The sequence below is a fragment of the Haliaeetus albicilla genome, chromosome 11, assembly GCF_947461875.1.
Source record: "Haliaeetus albicilla chromosome 11, bHalAlb1.1, whole genome shotgun sequence".
Classification (NCBI taxonomy): Eukaryota; Metazoa; Chordata; class Aves; order Accipitriformes; family Accipitridae; genus Haliaeetus; species Haliaeetus albicilla.
The window spans coordinates 24,961,148-24,981,429 of NC_091493.1; the positions used below are offsets into that span (position 1 = coordinate 24,961,148).

At 35.7% G+C, this 20,282-nt stretch overlaps 1 protein-coding gene across 2 annotated transcripts in view; it reads right to left on the reverse strand.

Moving 5' to 3' along the window:
* LOC104318002 (adhesion G protein-coupled receptor A3) overlaps positions 1 to 20,282 on the reverse strand; it is a 316,671-nt gene that overhangs the window by 227,094 nt on the left and 69,295 nt on the right. For both annotated transcript variants that reach the window (XM_069796696.1, XM_069796695.1), the window contains exon 2: positions 19,437 to 19,508. Coding sequence is in view for 1 of the 2 variants with exons in the window: in XM_069796695.1 (XP_069652796.1) it covers positions 19,437 to 19,508 (72 nt within the window). In the remaining variant the exon portion in view is untranslated. The remainder of the gene's footprint in view (positions 1 to 19,436; positions 19,509 to 20,282) is intronic.

Genomic DNA, 20,282 nt, shown 5'->3' on the forward strand with positions numbered 1-20,282 from the left:
TCAACATGAAAAGGCAGATAAATCTATAGGCCAGTTGTCGGGTTTTTATCATCTTATACTTAGTATTTCTTAATTCATTCTGCTAAGATCATCTAATCTGACTTGCTTGTAGCAAAATTATTATTTTAGCAATTAATGCTTGTATTGCTAAGCTCTAATAGGTCATTCAGAACTCTGAAACCAAAGCTTTTGTCATACCACAAGACCAAACTCTAACATACGGCAAACTTCTATTTTTCTTTTCTTTAGGGTTTTGTCCCCTCATTTTTATGCATTTTAAAAATAATTTTTTGTTGCCTGATTGGCTTGGCTCAAAGGTTTACTGCATTTGCAAAATTTCTCTTTTTTTAAGTGACACTATGATATTAGCTTTTCAGGTGAGATACTGCTTTTTTCATTAAATGTTTTGTATTGAGTTCATTGTATAGGCATAGTAAACCACTGATATTATAATTCCATCGTCATGTACAATGACTTGGTAATCAGAATTCTCATACTTCAGTCCCCAATTAATGAGGCTACAACTTTTCCATCAATGCATTTCATTCACACACACTATTGTTAATTATAGTCCAGAGCCCTGTACCTATCTTTGAACTCCTTTCTTTTATTTTCTTTATGCACACAAATCCAGCAAGTTACTGCAAGAATGACTTTTACCAGGAATTTCCACAGTGTTTATATATGATACACACACATATACTGAACCAAGTGAATGTTGTTAGATCACTGATTTCATTGTTTAATATAAATCTTTGCACAAATGTAACATATTGTTTAAAAGCTTGCATCTCAGCCAAATGAAAACAGGTCATTATTGAACTATGTAAGACCACATCTGAAAGACAGGGACAAATCTCTGCCAGATTTCAAGTCCGAATATTTGAAATCTGAACATAACAGTGTTGAGGGAGGAGAGGGGAGTGGATAAAAATCTCAATTTTCCATAATTTCTTTAAATCTTGGCCAAAAACACTTTTCCATTTGTCCTCAGAAAGAACCCAGCTGCTTTTTAATGAATCTCTCTAAGAAATTAACCCCTGGCTTAACCTAAAACAACCAAACAACAACCAAAAGATCTGATGAAATTATTCGCACTAGAGATTAAAAATACAGAAATAGAACAAATCTGTACTAAGCTTTCGGAAGAGACTTTTGTATAGGGAAAGAGAAAAAAGATTTCAAAATTAAAGTTTTAACCTTTTAAATGTTTCATTAGAGAAACAAGTCCACATTTTGGAAGATTTTTAAAGGAAAGTTTTGTACAAATAACCTACATAATGTTACATTTGCTTGAAGGATGGCAATACTGCTTTTAATGACAGTATCTATTCCAGTCTAGGAAAATACAGTATACAAGTCTATTAAACAGTTATAAAAACAGTGCATAAAACACATTTAGAAAGAGTTCTATGGTGCAGTAAATTAGATGTTTTTTTCTCAAAAAAGGAATGTATGACCCGTATTTATCATGCAACCAAGCAAACCAAGAATGGGTACTCAAACTTATGACGGTTCAGATTCTATTAAAAAAAAGCCAAAGCAATCCAGAAGTATGTGAGATGTGTAAAAACTGGACTGTTGAGCATTATTCTAAGCAAAAATCATGCAGATCAAATGATTGCTGATGTATTTGTTGCTGGTGAAAATTGTGTTATATCAAGAATAGACTGACCTCCAGCATCATTTCAGAGAGAGGTTTATTTAGGTTAAGATAAACAATACTTCTTTGGCTCTGGTAATAACCAATCAATTTTGTGATGGCAATCACTGATTAGCTTTTAAAAAAAATCTTCTGATAAAGGTTACCTGCAATAATAGACAAAACAACCTGGAAACAGGAAACACAAATCATCAAGGGGTGGTGTATGTATGTATAGGGATATTTTCCTTACTTGAACTGTAACCTTCCTCGGCAAGGTGTGGTAAGCTCTAATCACTTCCATTACCTCATCTCTGAGAGAAGAGGAGGAGGGAGCAAAGAGGGGTCAGAGGATAACGACCTGCAGCAGTGTCTCCTGGTTCTATCAGCTCTTTCTTGCATTGTTCCCTTAAGTCTCTTCTCTGACATTGTTAGGAATGAAGCAAATAAGAAGCAAAACAGCCACCTTAAATCTAATTCTATAAAGCCAGGTAGGATAAAACTAAACAGGTACACTTAGGCAAATATAACAGTAATAAAAATAACACTTAGAAATCCCTTGTTTTCAGCCATATAATAAAATGAAGTAAACATATGATTAGGAAAATACAAATGAATAAGCCAGAAAATAAAGCTTATGCATTCCCAAACTTAACATACAGAAAATGCACAGAATAGCTGATGTGCAAAAGGAGAAATGCCAGTAAAGAACAAAAAAAAATTGCTTTGACTTTTAGCATTCTGGGATGTAGATAGCTTGCTGGGTAATTGGCTGATTGACTCTACTGCTAATTTTCTGGGTGAGTGGTGGAGCAGGCAGGCTGCCTTCCTTCGGGCTCACTGCTGGCAAATTGGCACTGATATTATACATACATGCACATGCATTCTCTTTTAAAATTTTTTTTAATCCATGCTCATTCTGTTTCCACAGGAGCCTGAAACTTCAATAGGAAATGAAAGGTAACTGCATTTAGAACAAATGTTGCCAAACTGACAGTATTGTTCTGATCTATCAGTTCACACTTAGCTAACCTGAATTTATCCTAGCAACTGATGTGAACAGTACGCTCCTGCGTAGCTCTAAGTTAGAAATTCTTGATGATTCGTGCTATTCTTAATGTCAGAACATTGACTTATGAGCTAGAGGTAATACTACCAAAATAATATTGCATATAAAACGATTGTTCTCAAAATCAAGATCGATATAAGTTGCCCAGCTCTACTACTACCTCAGTGTTGAAACAAGAGAAGTACCATTTCTAGTTTTAGTTCAGCCTGTGGATTGAAGTAGGGAAGTCAGCAGCAGCTGCTCTCACAGATTACTCTTTTTACATTAGCCCATTACTAAAGTTTGACAGTAAAATCTGTAAGCTAGTATAAAAGGTTCTTTCAGTCATTCTGCAAGACTGATAATACCTTGCATGATCCTGTCTGCTTTTTGCTGGCTCACCACACTTCATTAGGGTTTGTTTTTCATATATCCCATATATCATCTTTTAAATGTTGAACTACACAATGACTTAAATAGGTCACCAGAAAAGCTCTGGTTTCAGAAATTTTTCTTCATTTCATGGAAGTCTGACTGTGGATCGCAAAGTGTACACGTTGTTTACCCTTCCCAGCTATTTTATAAGTTTTAAGTTTTGTGTAAACTCAGTTCAAGAAAACAGTATCCACATCTGCTTTTATATGTGACTAACTTACCAGGAAATTTGGGCAATCGATGGGACTTCTTCATAATGTACCACCAGTGACTTCAATAGTGTACACAAAAGCAACAGATTTACCACCTCTGAAACATGCAAGCATTAAACTAATAAATAAATAAAAGTGCACAGCTAATGCTCTACAGTTCATTAAAAATGCTAGAGTTTCAGTCCATTGAACCTCAACCTAAGACACATCAAGTATTTAAAGAAACGAATTTGCCAGGTTCATTTAGCAAAAGAAAGTATGGCATACCACGTGTTAGCATGTTACACAAGTTAAAGAAACGGCAGCAACAATGACATGCCTATACCAGCTTTTGCATACGTTGGCATGAGCCCAGAGTCCTGAAGAGTTCATGCTCTGGTTGCTGACATACGCTCAACTTCACGTGTCCAGTATACATCCTTCATAAATTATGGTTCTATGTTCTTTGTAAATATCAATCAGAGTTTCACTTCCCAGCCTGCACCTATCTTTTTTCCTAAAATGCTTGCTAATGAAATGCTTGCTCAGCGGCATGCCAGCTATGTTTTCTGAGGAAACATGGGCTATTCCTGTGAAAAAGAGTGGAACATTAGGGAATAGCACCTCCATAACATGGAGGTGTGGAAAGCCACAAGGGCTACTGAGAGGCATTAGGAGAGCTGAAGAAATGAAACTTGGCTTAGCTCACTTGTGTGAGAATTAAACCCTAGTTCTTTTATTGAGGAATTGTCACATGAAAACGTTTTACTGGATTTGTGGGGGAAATGGACCAAAAGTAAGAAAGAATACAGGACTTCATGCACACTTATGGAACTGTTTAAATAATTATACAGGTGTAGAATACTACATGTAAAAATGAAGTACATGTCTTGGTAGGTTATTTCAACACACTAAGAATAAGCAGACCGAACCATGTAAGAACACAAATACAATGACAAAGGACAGCTTTTGGGTGGTTTGTTTGTTTGTTTTTATGATGGTATAGGAATCACATGCCTAGGAAATGAATATGTCACCTAAAACCAGAGAACTTCTGGGAATTTTCAAAGGGGAGAGACCTGAAATGAGAAAACAAAACTTTAGGACATGCATCTATTAGCACAGCAACTCAACACAGAGGTGGGAAGACCAGAAATTTCCTTATGTCAGTATGAACAAAAGAAGAAAGTCTGCATAAAGCCCATTTCCAAGATGTGCTATTGCTAATCCCTTCCAGACAGTTAGGTGCCTTCGCATGTTCCACATGCATCCTCCACCCCTCTGCTAATATTTATGATTTTATGATACCATTTTTCTACTTTTGTTAAATGTTTTTCCTTTCATTGTCACTGCTTAACATAAATGAGAACAAGGCAAGTAGAAAAGTAGGAAATGGCTGAATGAAGGAGAATTATGTCAGAACTATTAGCTAAGATGAATTTTCTCCTCTTATGGTAAGACAGAACCTGAATACATGAGGAGGTAGGTATATGAAACCAGGCAGCAGCTGCTGTGCAATAACATAGTCAATAAGAAAAAAAATAATAAGTGAAATGTCTTGTTTTCCTTCTGAAGAAAAAGCATTTAGTTGATTTACCCAGATAAACTACAAAGCAATCATCACAGACCACTACTCATAAACCTGAACGCAAGGAAATCAGGAGAGAAGGCCTGTAACAAGAGGTCTGTGTTTTACCCTCTATCTCTGTGCAGATGACAGTTTGAATTTAAAATTAAAAAAAAAAAAAAAAAAGATATATTTACTGAATTCTCAGTTCTAGAGAAGGCAAAAGAACCTCCCCCACCCCTCCAGTAATGTCAGCACTCAACTTGAAAATAGGGACAGCAGAAATAAAAATAGGAAGAAAAGTAGAAATCAATTCAACATCATCAGCAGGAAGTTTTAAAGTTTCACTGGGCTTCTCCAAGTGACAATTTGGTCAGTGCTGGATGGTTACACAAGACCAGAGAAAGCAACTGCTTTACACAGACTTCCTAAACCCTAAAATTCCAGTGAATTTCCCAAGGATATTTACTGCATGTAGATTCTCCAGAGGGGTCTTCCTTGTATTCAGCTGTATAAAAGTTTTACAACATGAACACCACTTCTGAATGTTAAACTAAACTGAAATTGTACTTGTCTGAGTATTCAATAAACTGCATTCAAACCCATTTTTTAGCCTATAAAAAAAAGAGTACATTGTCATTACATACAAAATAAATCTTTGCAGATAATAATCTTACTTGTAGATACATTTCAGGCTTTGTGCCCATAAATATTTTTTTTAAGGATGTATACATTTCATGGTTATTTTCATGATGTCACTAAGAGATTATCATATTTTTTGGCTTGCTTAGACAAGGAAAGTGAGTATTACACCATTGTTTATAAATGGTGAACCCTACAATGAGAAAGTGATTAGTTTAACTGAAAGGATAACAGTACTATAAAGTCATATGGATAAAAATAGGCTATGAGTACATTTAGATCACAGATTAGAAAAAGTAGAAATTTTTAAAAGTTTAGCTATTACAGAAATAAAGATCTGGAACAGCCTTCAAATTATTAGTTCAAAACGCAGTTTGAAACTGTTACAGAAGGGGATTTATGCCTAGACAGGTCTTACTAGAGTTAGAAGTTGCAGCTTGTGACATAATTTTTGCTTGTCCGGAGCTGAATCATCTCCAGGTATCTGCAAGGACCAGAAATATTTTGTTATTTCTTACTTGATGCAGCGCTCCTCCCCTTTCGCTAAAAAAGACTGAGAGGGAACATTGGATGGATAGTTTATGCTGGCAACCTGAACTGGTCCAGTACTGAAAAATTTTCAGGTGTCTGTGTTGGTATACCTTGCTGGCATACAAATGGTTAAAGTAACTGTCAGATTTGGACTGATAAGGATTTATTGGTTACAGTGGCAGAGATACATAAAAAGAGAATTTAAAAAAAAACCCTCTAACACATTACAATTTCTTCTCCTCTGACACATTATAATTTTTAGGGATATTATTTTGAACTGAAGTTTCAGTGTTCTTAATGGAGTGCTGGAAAGCAATTAATGGAGTGGCTAGTTTATGGTGTATATGATGAGAGGCAGAGTTGAATAAATTTTCTTTTTATCCCTGGAAACTCAGCCTGGCTGCAACCCATTCTGGTCTTACATTCCTAAATATTTTTGTAAGTTCACGGAACTCTGTACAGTAGGAAAGCTTAATACAGTACTCAAACTTCACTCAAATGGGAGAATTGTCCCTTGTGAGGCACTTGCACTTCTCAGAAATACCTAAAAGCAATTAATGGTACAAAGGGGAAAAAAAGCTACCAAATTCTCAACTTAGCTGCTGACACAGTACAGAAAACACTGTTTTGTTCTGAACACAATGTACTTTAAACTCCCATTTCAGCTGAAAAGCATGTCTTTAAGCTCTTTAAAAAAGTATTAACTTACTTTGCATTAAGAAACAAATGTGAATATTGAACATAAAAAAATTGGAAAGAACACTTGGTGAAAATAACAAATGCACCATGTGTCTGGGGAATGTACATTAGCTCAAAAAGTTTTTTTTCATTGTCTTTCATTAATTTTCATTAATTATAGCATCACAGCAGAAGTGTTACAGTTACAGTTGAGAGGGTATGCTATTTAATAAACTTGGGTTTTTTCAGGTACCTACAACTAAAATATTTTTTCCTGAGTTAGCATCTTTCATATTTTTTCATAGACAGAAATGAATTGATTTTAAGGATTCAAGCTGCCCCTTTGGCAGTTTTCTGGGTTATAAAGACATGATAAAAACATCTTATTTGTGCTTCAACAAGTTTCTTGCATTATGCTAACTCAAGTGGCTTATTTTTAACTCAAACTGCTTATTTCTACAAGATGAAGCTCCCTATCATTGTGTAGAACAATTTTATTTCATTCTTTCAAGTTCACAAGCAAATAAAAATACACATTTTTATTCCAGCACAATGCTTCTCTCTGTATTCTCCTCAGCAAAACACTTTCTAAAGTAGAGCATAGAGGAATTTTGTAATTCTTTTTTTCTCAGAATATGTGCATAGCTTAGACTATACAAACATCCTCTATAGCTCTCCCAGTCACTTTCCATTTCAAGAACGAGGCAATTTGTGTTAACACAAGACAGCTTATCATGTGCTAAGTCTGCATGCAATTTTCTCGTGAGAACAACCATTTTGTACCTACTTGACACATGCAGCACTATACTACACCCAACTAATCAATTCTGTCTATATTAAGAAGTGGGGAGAAAAACTGCCCACAGCTGTTATATTACATCAGCTTTCCTAACTACTTCAGACAACTCATTTTGGGGATTTTTTTTTCTTTAAACTAAATTGGCATAAAACGTAGCCCTTCTTTCTATTTCTTTTCAATTCTATGTTTTTAGTTTGCCTTCTCAGAGATTATTGGTGAAGTACAAGTGTCAGAGAACAAGCTATGCTTTCTGCAGGCATCCCCAGAAGTTTGGAGGGCAACAAGCTCCCAGGGTCATTGGGTACCCTTGGAGGATTTATACACCAGCAAAATATGAATGAGTAATAGCACATTTTCATCAGAGACCTCACAGATAGTCTATAGACATGAACTTTTGGAACAGAATCACAAATATATACATAATTTTTTTTTCTTGTATGTAAGCAAACGATAAATGTCTGTCAATTGAGAATCAAGTCAGAGATAGAGACACAAGAAAAAGGTACCAGTAGGGCCCAGAAAACTCTCTGGGATGGAAGGATGGAGTTTGGAGCTTTTCTTCTGATACTGACTTTTACCCAATGCCACCATGATGTTGAGACGTTCCTATTCAGAACTTGAGGACCACATTGCATATGAATACAAGAAATATTATAATATTTTTTGGAGTTTGAAAACATTATTCCGTCAATAGCCTACAGTTGAGGGATCAAAACCACAAAATACCGAACACAAGGACTCTGCTATCAACTTGCCTTGCAGCTCACTTCACAAGATTAGCTCAGTTATCGATCAACTAACACTCATTTTTATCAGCTTGGCTTCCCAGCATGCTGCTCTGTTACTTCACACAAACTGCCCTTAAACCTGTTTTTCCTACTTCTCCAACCAGTCTGCTATTTCTTTATAGAAAAGATACACAGCTTGCATCAGTCCTAAGTGGTACAGTTCAGTGTTATCATTCCAAAAAGATTCCATATTATGTGAATACAAAACAGTTGAAATGAAATACTGACATCTATGACAAAGATGTTCCTGTAACTGCTGTGTCCTCACAGAACATTTTTATTTTGCCATGCTAGCATTTCCAACAGAAATCTGTTTTGTCAGGGAAAAAAATGCAAATAGTTACACTCAAAAGTATAGCAATGCAACCTGGCAAACCACTGACATCTTAAATATCCTTACTATACCACATACATACCAGCAGTTGGCAACTTCATGCCCAAGCTGAAACCATGGTTTCATGCCAGAACTGGAGGAATGCAATCCCAGCAGCACATTCAGAATGGCATAAACGCCCGTCACGCCAATGAGCAGCGCCTGCGAGGGAATGCAGTGCTGGCAAGTCTTATGTCTCATTATGAAGCATGGAATTAAGAGCAAAGACATGGCCTCATAGCCCATGTTGTTTCTATCAGAAGGAAAAAAATACCGCAAGAACCAGAGAAATGAATGTGGCAGTTTAGGAGACAAAGAAAAAACAGGCTTAAGGTAGGAAGAAAAGATGGGAAACACGCTTGGTTCTGGACCCTTGCACTAAAACGATGGGACTAATTTTACTAACCTATTTTTCAGAGTTAATCACCGCTATTTTTAAACAGCACTGTAATACCCAAAAGGCAACATCCTCTCTTTTTAGAATTACTGCTTTTTTTGCACATTATGGTGTAGCAGCTCTACACAAGTAGACATACAGGGTATTTTCCTGTTGTCTCATCCTCTAAAATATAAAGTGTGTGATGTCTAATAGTCTGTATTGTGACTTTGAACTGGTAAATAACAAATGACTAGAGGAAAAAAATACATTATCTTTCTGTCAGACTACATTACAAGTGCTTTGATAGTGACTTCCTGCTTGTAAGACAGTACATATGCCTATTAGAAAGAGGGTAATGTAATTTTCCTTTTAATTTCTAACTCCTGTTTCTGACAATCATACTAAGAATAACAAGAGTTTTATAATTTCTGATATAATGCTAAATCTCTCTTTGATACTGCACACTAGGACATAATAGATTCTGGAGTTTAGAGAGTTTGGGGAGGCTTTTTCTTTGCTTGCTTTGTTTTTTTCGGGGGGGGGGGGGCATCAAAAAAATGCACCTACTCAGCTTTTGCATTACTAAATGAGTAGCTTATTGTTATTCATAGGATGTAATCAAGAGATCCATAAAGGACCACAGAATTAAAATGAAAAGGTAATTTTTTATTAAGTTTACCCAGTTTGACTTGTGACATTGATCCTGCCTCTGTTTCTTCTTCTCTGGTTTCTCAAAATTTCTATGCAACAGTTGCAAATTAGATATCTTCCTTCTGTGCAATTCATTGAAATACTGCCTGCAGCCGAAAAATATTTACTTTGAAACACATTTTACCCTGCACTACTTTACTTCTATGTGAAGACCAACAGTGGTTTTTCCAAGTTCAGTTTTCTGTTCCATGATGTTTTCAAAGGATCCTTCATGTCTGCTGTTGCCTCTTGCTGCTTATGTAACCAGGCAGGTATTTTCATCAAGCTACAGTAATCAGGGCATCCATGGATCTCTCTCATTTTATACTTACAGCACTGAACCCAGAAAATACATATGCATATGTCAGTTGTGATGATAGTACTGGGAGAAGGGGAATATCAATTCTGCAAACTCAAATTCCTAGTGCTGGGTCAGGATTCAGTTTATTACATTAACTCTTGCTCGGCATATTTCTAATTTAATATTTTTCACGGAAAAAAATTATACATTCAACAGGACAGCTACAGCTGTCTTCTATCCATTAAAAAAACAAGAAGAAAAAAATATATTTTTACAAGTAGACCTATTTGCCAGCAGGATTCTATCAATTTTTAATGACAGTATGTTAATACAAGTGTTTTATATATGGATCCATTGTATTTTTCCCTGTGATACTTGATTACACCAGATTATATTACTGAAAGAATAGACCACATTTCTGTCTGGACTAAAACCAAGCCTAAAAAGCCTATCAAGAAGACAACAAGAGGATGACCTCAGCCACAACCCCTGCAGCCCTGCTAGCCTTTGTCACAGTCCTCTCAGGTATCGAGATGTGCCAGCACTGCCTCAGCCTTGTCACTAAGACAGCCTTGTCACCAAGACAGCCCTGTCACCAAAGATGACAAGTTGAGAGTCGTCTCCACCGTTGTGTAAGACCCATGCACCCCATGTGCTATTCAGCCTACACCATGCCCAGATTGGTGCCATGGGATTTAGTGAGTTACTTCAGTTGTTGTAGTCAAAGCTGAAAATTTTTCTGACAGAGGACAATTTTCTGCGATAGAACCTGCCTTTTCACTGCTTACAAAAAAGTGTGGTTTACATTTACTAGTAAACTGAGCTAACAACTGAATTTTTGTGATGCGTGGAGCTGCACAAAATACGTCAACTGAGCATCAGTATCCTCTGTCTGCACTTATGTATTTGTGCCCATTAAGACTGCTTCCCAGTGCCCATTAAGACTGCTTCCCAGTCAGGCTAGAAGGAATGCATCAAAAATAAATAAACTACTCTATCTAGATAAGGTAAAAATGTAAAATAATCGGTATTACATAAACATCAATACACTTTTTCTTCCAACGTTTTCTCTCTCTAGATACACTGAAATCCCCCAGTATTACTAGATTTGGAGATATTAGGTAAGCAATACCATTTTGCAGATGAAAAACAGAGAGAGGGGGAGAGAGATCAAGTGTGACAAAGAATGAATGAAAATTTATGGCAAAATTTTAAAGAAGAGAGTCCTTGATTTCCAATCATTTGTCTCAAATAAAAGCATCTTCTTTCCAAAAATTTTCTTCTTTCAGAAGACTCTTTTGTTTAACATCAATATATAAGTATTGTATTACCTGACTGTATGCTACAGTATGCATAAAATTTCCTATTTACACAAACACCTTTTTGATTAAAAAAGATTAATTACCTTTAAGTAAAAGACGTAGTAGCTAAAAAGCTGTATTTTTATTTGAATGCAATGCCTAAAACATAGCATCTTCCAGGATCAAATGATGACAGAAGTAATCTGTCAATAAATAAATACTGTCAAGCAATAAAATTGTCTAACTTCAACAGTCAGTTGGAAATTTATCCACTATGAATAACATAATTTTAGCTAAGTAGGGTGATATGGGAAACTTCTCACTACAACATGACATTTTATTTGTAATAAAGAAATAAAGAAATATAGAAATTTGTATTTTTGCCTGATTTACAAGATATAATTAAAATGTTTTAAACGTTAATGAGGAACCCATATTTGATGCTAATCAAATATCTTCAAAGTGAGGAAATGAAGATATTCTGGTGCTACAACGATCATTTTTGTATCTCCTTTCAGTCTGCTATCAGACTCATACCAATCCATGCCATTAAAATTGTAAGATATTAAAATGATTTTATAGAAATTGGATTTTATGGAACTAAATGGATTTTATGGAAAAAATATTTTTTTCTGACATGCATTTAATTATTTAGCAATAATTCATTTAAATGTTAAAAACTTCATTGACAGATATATGAAGTTAGATATTTAAAGAACACATTCATTTAAGTGGACATCTCTGTCTTCTGGCTGCATTAGAATAAACGTGACATTGGCGTTATTGAGTAACATGACCAAGATTATCACAATGGCAGAGGACCAAGCACCAATGGGAGGCAAAATCCCAGAGCATCCAAGGCTGTTACCACCACAAAGGAAGACTAGCCATGGTGGATGCAGAAGGAGCCCTGGGATGGGTAAGTAATCTGGTCCTAACCCAGAGATATGGTGCAAGCCCAGACAAAAATATCTTTCAGTGGCTGACCAAGGCATTCATGATCAATGAAAAACTGAGATGGCTAAGCACCTGTGTGTATTAAACTCGGAAAAATACAGCCCAATTTACTGGCTTAAACACTCATTTTCTTGAGTGAAATAGAAATTGGTTCTCTCCACGCTCCAGGATAAGCCTTAAAACACATTCATTTCACAACAAGCTATTCTAATTTTAGGTGATAAATAATTATTATATGGGTAAATATTTTCTTCCCTCTTTCTGATCTGTCTGCTGTCTGACATATGTTCATAGCTTTTTTTCCCCCCTTCCTGTACTTGTAAAGCTCTTTATTTTCTGAGTATCTCCAACCCTTCAAACCTGTTATTTGCAATAGCTGTGTCTCTGGAAGAAAAAGTACTTTAACTTCAGTAGTTCATGAATTTTTCAGAGCTTTCCTTTTTGAGCTCAATATTTATAATTGTCTTAGTACTGAATATATTGCAGGCAAGCCTATGTAACATCAATTTAAAAACCGCCTGCTGTATTAGCTGCATCTAGAAGCGACAAAGGCAACTATCCTGCTTCATGCAAACACTAACAACATCATAATTAGAAAGACAATCTCTTAATCTGACACTGAAACCAAAAGGGTATTTCAAAGTTCAATGAGCACTGAGAGAAATATGAACTGTTTTCAGTCTAGTCTAGAGTATGTGCACAAAGTACAATCTTGCTCCAGGAGAAAAATCATTCCCCATGACTATTCCCATCCTTCCTCACCTACTGGAATATGCTCAACCACTTCAAATAGTAACGCAGCATAATGAGGTTTTTGTAAACAATTACAATGAGCCAACACAATAAGAAATTTTACAGGAAAAATTGCTTAGATTTCCCCAGGACTCCTAGACATATTACTAGACAAGGAAAAATAATGGTTGGAGTATTTGTATTTTTATTCTTGGAGACTATTTAAGGTGAATTTAAACAAAGAATTTATTTGCTATCATTATCAACTACATCTAGAGAATTTATTAAATCCATGTGGGACTTGAAATACAAGAAAAATTGGCAAGAAAACTTCAGATGCTTGAAAGGATCTTGCACTGATTTTCCCTTCTCCCTATTTCTCCAAATACAAAAACTAGATAAAACCAAACAGTTTCAATCATGCCATGACTACTTACACAACAAACAGCTCTAAGAAACAGGTTTTAAAATTGTCCTTTCCCTGAGTAACATCACAGCGTTTCTCCAAACATGGCTAAACGGCATTTGAGATTAATTCAAGTGGTCATTTGAGGTCTCCAAGATTATTAATCTATTTTCTGTTAAAAGCCCTTGCACGAAGTTAGGGGCACACTCCTTAGTTCCTTAGTTGCAGGCTCTTTAAAAAAAAAAAAAAAGAAAGAAAAAAAAAGAAAAAAGCTGTACAGTTGGATCCTGGCTGGCAGTATGAAATATTATTGGTTTATAATAACTAGTATTTTTCTATTTTTACAACAATCCAAAAAAGAACATGTAATTCTAAATTTAATTTATGAAGTTTCTAACTTCAAAGATGTCATACATATGTGTTGAAAATAAAATTGTTCAACAATTTGTTTAAGCATATTTCCAATCCTTAACAGTGCCTAGGAAGAACATCTCTGTTTCTTCATGTGTATGTGTGCACACGCACATTTCAAAAGTATAGGCAGGAAAAGAAATGAAGTAGCCAGTAATTTAAAGAATATAAATTGCATGTTTAAAGCAGCACATCACTATATCAAAAGGTAAAACCTTTATGTTTTACCCTTTCATAACTTGAGTTTTGCTAAAGAACACCCAAATACCTTATTTTTATACCAGCTGTTTAACAACATGTTTTTTCCTATGGTCTAGTTTGTTTTGCTTGCCTTTCCCGCCCTTTCATTCCCTCAAGTTAATGTGTTATTAGTTCAATTGCACAGCACAATATATAGTTGCAGAATGTCATACTGAAATCTACTAAAGTAGGTTTTATGCAATCTTATCTAATAATAACTGAGGACAACGTGTGACTACACAGCACTGCCACACAGTTGGTAACTTTACAATACAGCAACACTTAATAAAAGTACATGCAATCTAAGTGAGACCTGGTCAAGTAAGACTGATCTATACAGCTAAAAAAATAAAATTAAAACAAAAAATGAATTCAATGCTAATTTCTTGCAAATACTTCAGTATTTTTCTTTGTCCAGAAACATGTCTAGGAATATTGGGAAAATGTAACAGCAAGTTTCTGTAAAACAGTCACTGTTGAAGTGTTAGTGCCTGGCATGCTCTTCTTCTGAGTCAACTGTGAAAAATATGTGTAATGTTGCTTAGTGATCTTTCACCCCAATTTCCCAAGGAAACATTGCTTATGCAATCACGGTTTGTGTATGTTTGTTTATTTTTATTTGCTGGTTCCCTCCAAATAGCTTCTGAACCCATTAAAGAGTTTCAGCCACAGGGGACAAAGGAGCAGCACTCTCAGAGGTAATTATGCTCCTATAAACTTCATGAAAAAGTACATTTGGTTATGAAACAGAGAGAGAGACTTCACACACCCACTTCAGAAAATGTCAAGTACAAGATCCACCCAATTAAGCACCAGGAAGCCCACAGCAGAGAAGCAGCCACGACAGATTGCCCCCAGCTAGAGGTAAAATGGAGAGTTAGCACAGGACAGGGGCTATCCAGGCAATTGTGATGCAGGGGTTGCTGTGGAGGGTAAGAAAATTCGTAGTGTGGATAATAGCTCAGATACATATACTGGTTTGTGCCAGCTGACTTCAGGATGAAGATATAAGATTTAGTTTTCTAGTCTAGATCTTGACTTTGGGTCCAGCGCAGCTGGAGCACCTGGCCCAACAAACTCAGTCCTTGTCCCCAGAAGCATCGTGTGGACTACGGATGGCCAAATATTCTCAAGCACAAAAGGACTTGCCGCAACCATTACTAATAATATCACTTTGCTGCACACTGTTCAGAGACTGCAATGTCTTTGGAGCAGGGTTCATACCATATACGGCCATGATAAGGTATCTGCTAGTAACTTGGTAGTCTGCACTAGCCTATGATTCCTTGGGTAATAGCAATGGTTAACTCCAATGCCCATAAGTTAAAACACACACAAATAAATAACAATGATTTTTAAAAAAGCAAAGTCTAAGTCACAGATTTTTCTATTTAATATATTGTTCCAATGTATGGAATAACTATACCATCAAATTAAACACACTTAATTTTTCAGTTGTTCAGATGCTCCAAATCACTGTTTTGACTGTTTACTGAGACTTACTTGAAAGGACTACCTCACTATTTCATGGCCTTGAAAGCCCACTTCACCTTTCTTTTATGGCACCCAGAGCATATGAAAAACTTATTCAAATGCCTGCAACAACCGATGCTGTCCTGCTCAGATCAATGCATCTCCCAGGAAGACAGGACACTGACCACAGACAGGGAAAGCACTGGAACTGAAACCATTACAAGCTGTCAAGCCTTTGCCCCAAGCTTCAGATCCAAACTGAATTCTCAGCCTCCTGAATGTGAAGCCATCTCCACAGGGTGTATTGCAGAAATGCGTTCAAGGTGCTCACTCTCATCAGGAATTTATGGCCTGTAGATCTCTTCCAGTTAAATTCCACAAAGCTCTTCATATTTTAACAGCTTCTTTACCACACTTGCTGCGAAAAGGTTTATTTTCTTACCTACACTTCTGATTTTATTCCAAATCAAGGCCTATATAACCGAGCCCCATACAAAACCGACGTTTAGAGAAAGTTTTTATTCTCACATGGTATTTAAGTAATGATATTCAGTTCTTAATGCCTCTTGTTAGTACTACAAAGTAAGCCCATTGGCAAAGAGGTGCATCATGATCCAGGTGCCATAAGACATTTGTGAGCCACCTTTCCAAACCAGCACAAGGCAGCAATTCTTAATTTCAGAAAACTCAAACTAAGTGGAGAGTGCCATCTCTACAGACCACTCATGAGTCACTGTTCACACACTTATAAAATACAGAAAAAGCACCTTTTGTGAGATGGCGTTTTTCAAAGCATTTTTACAAACTGCCCAGTAAAAATACCAGTATTTCGTAAATGTATTTTGATCACTATTATATAGTTTTTATTACAGACTTTATTGAATGTTTCATTTTTAATATTAATAAAGTATTAGTAAATATAGGATTATCTTTCTGTTACTAAAAAGGAAATAACTATATTCCCAAGCACATTTTTTCCTGGCTGGCTATTTGTATCCCCTGAAAACCTAGTATCAGATTTCCTTTTACAGCCGTAACACAATTTAAGACAATCTGAAATAGAAACCTTGTAATACTCACACTATGGTTGAAAAAAATGCAATTTTCTGAGAAGTCTGCAGAAACAAATACAAACTAGGTCTAACTATATTTTGAAAAAATTGCATTTCATTGCATAATATAAGAGTTCTACAATAGTCAGCTTTAGATAAATTGATTCTGTCTTACTCTTAGAATGGACAGTTAAGGGGCAAACAACTTATGTTTCTCAGTTTGCGTGATTAACGTTGCATACAACGAGGAGTCCTAGTTTGAGACAACTGCTCAGTGAGCACAACTATCTCACTTGTGTAACATGCTGTTGAGAAATCACCAGAACTTGGGAGGACTAACACTTCTGTAATCCAATTCCTGTTGTGACATCCATTGAAAAATAAAATAATAAGGAGAAAGTTGTCACTAGCTCAGAAAGAAGGGTTGAGCACTCCAGGTTAGGAAAGAGCCAGAATATACAAGTCATTCAGTTCCACCTGAAATTTTACTTCTCCTCTGAAGTTTTCAAGTTTGACATTGAATGGTTTCATTTTCCACGTAAGCTAACACTCTTCTGGCTCATGATCTCATGGCAACCACAAAAGAATTACAGACACACGATTCTTGTCTCTATGGCATTCACATTACTAATTTTTTGTTCTGAACAGGACCACAAGGAGTGCAAAGCCAAATTAAATGAGTAATCCTTAACTCCAGCACACCCACATTTCTAAGAACTTGATCTTGTAAACTTAATATTATCTTAAAGGAAGCTGGATTTTCCTGCTACTGTACTTCCTAAGATTCTCCACCTCCCCTTTCAGGCAAGGAAAAAAAGTTCTTGTTAGTCCATTTTGATGAGCCATGAACATCGAGAGCAAGCAGTTGCTGTCATAGTTCTCCATTTTAAGCACCTGAAGTACCACTCTGAATTAGCTTGTGTGGAAAAGGCAAAGCTGGGGAAAGTTTGGTCCAAGGGTTAGGAGCATTCATCCAGATGTAGTTCATTCACACCCACCTCCTAGGAGATTATTCCAGCTGTTCTCACCCCCACCAACTGAAACTGGGACTTTGCAGATACTGATAAGAAGTGTATGGGACCAGAGAACAAGAAACAGAACAGCTGAATCTGAGGAGAATGTCATCACCTGAACTCTAGTCTTTGCTTCAAGGACCCCTTATGGATTTTGTATTAACATCATGGCCAAATAACATTATATACAGAAGAGATGAAACTCGCTTATTTTATCTGTAAGGTTATGAAAAATCAATACAATAAAATTAAGAAGGTTTAGATGATGATACTCGAGGCTACACAGCTAATGCATTTTTTTGTTTTCTCACTGTTCTTAATACTGTTTGCAATGTCTTTTCAGGTTGAAGTATTTCTCTAATTAGATAAGTACAGTTTTTAAAAGTACATGCTTAGCATCATTCCCCAATGTAAATTAAACCCTAAAAAAACCCAGAGGAAATGTTTTCCTTTATTTCTAAATACTAATGCTTTACTTGCAGTACATTAGAATTTAATTTACTAATTTTCCTTATTGCAATAAATTTGTAATCCTATCCTCTATTCTAAATTGTTTTGTCTAAAATACTTGTAAACTTCTTTATAAACTTCATAGCATTGCTACACCTAAGATTAAACCAGTTAGTAAATAATACACTACTTTTCATTCCATACCATTCATTATTGCCAATATTAAAGAAGTGTTTGTTACATCTATAACTATATGCAGAGAAAATTTAGTATTCCTTCACATAACTCTTCAGATGGTTAGCTTTATCCTAATCCTTCAAGGTGCTTAAGGGATTGCTCCAGACCTTGAAATACATTGTTTATTTTTAAATTGCAGTTATAATGTTCAAATATCTCAGTATCATACACTTACCCACCTTATGACACAACTATAAACAGCATGCACATCACATATATAGTAAAATATTAGCTAAAGTTGATTTTAATATGTAATTTTTTTGCATATGGAAACATTCATAAAACATAGAATACATTCATGCATTCATGAATGTAGCAACTATTTTATATCAGCAGCTCTACCTAATGAAGGTATTCTTACAAAGCAATATAAAAATAATTTAGCTTAAGCTGCAGGAGATATTGTAAGATAGGCATGATATAATTATTCATTTTAGACGCACTGGCAAAGTAAGTTGCCTATAGATATAAAAAAAAGCCTTTTAGACTTGTTCACATGATTATTCTCAAATGAGTGACCTATATATACAGAAAGCCTTGTTATTACAGTATAGCTATTACTGCTTATTTATTCCATCGAAGTTTCCAAATGTTTTCGTCCTAACTCATTAGTTGCTCCTGAGCTGCTCCCCCCCCCCAAATATTGGCTAGAAATACACAGTTATGGAGCTTTATCAATATCATTGTCTGCTCCAGTGATAAAAGCTGTCCAATTTCTTCAGAATATAATTAAAATATAGAATAGAATTAAAATGGGAGTATTGGAGACCAATGAGTTAAATAACCCAAACTACACGTCGGGTATATTAGTGTTACCATTACATATATCAGTCTTCACTGTGATAGTGTACATAGTGTAGTACAAGCCTTTGACAGGATGTTTATTTTAGTTCCAAATTGATGGCAGTGCTTTCCTGTATTTTCCAAGTCCACCCCCATTCACTCATTTTTATGCTGTTTCTTAACTTGATGAACACCTAGAAACTCTACTGTGCAATACAGTTCAGGAAATCTCAACTTCATTATCCGACGTTTGTTTCTATATTTAAAATACAAAGACTTTTTAATTGAAGGTGGAACGAGGCTGATCAGTTACTCACAGTCTCTCCAGGGATCTCAGTCCGAAGAAAGAGCCGTTCTTCAACCATAAGATCTTGTTGTTACTCAGAATCCTACAAGAAGTCAGGAAAGAATCTGGTTAATAGAACGTGGTAATACTGCTGATTAAAAACATGTAATTACAGTAAATGACTGTTCTGTAAAATACTAATCACAAAATTCTCTGCTTCATTTGCATTTTCCCATCATAGCAGTAAATAAAGATTACCATTTCCTGAAGTGCATAGTTTCTTCTTTATTAAATAAAAGCACATTCAAGAAATATGTCAACAAATGAATTTGGGCTTCAACTTGAAAATTGTAACACTGATAAATGCCCACACTTCACTAGTAGATTCTAAATTACCACTGGCAATGGTACTTGTTGGGCTTCCCAGTCAGCAAAAAGGCTGATGAAGTAAGGCAGGTGTTAAAAACTGTTCCAGTAGATGAGAGGACAATATAGTCGCTTTGCGGTGGCTGCTACAGCAGGGATGTACAAAGAATGATACCATCAATTGCCGATAGATACAGAGAAAGCATTTCATCTTCTATAGGAGAGACAAACAAAAAAACACCCCTCTACCACAAAAACAGACTAGTTCAAAAACATTTTCCTGTTGCAACCTCTGCATAGTAAAAATTCAGTAATTAAGCTATGCCTGGCCCATCAAGTACCAGCACCATTAAGTACACATGCAAACTGGCCTTGCACGCAAGCTATTGAAAAAGTTGTCTATCCTCTTCATGTTAAACTACTGTCATTGTCACAAATGGCTCTTTCTACTTCAGTCATTTATCATCGCTATATTTTCCCAGCTATTTCAGAAGCAATGCAATACAAACTT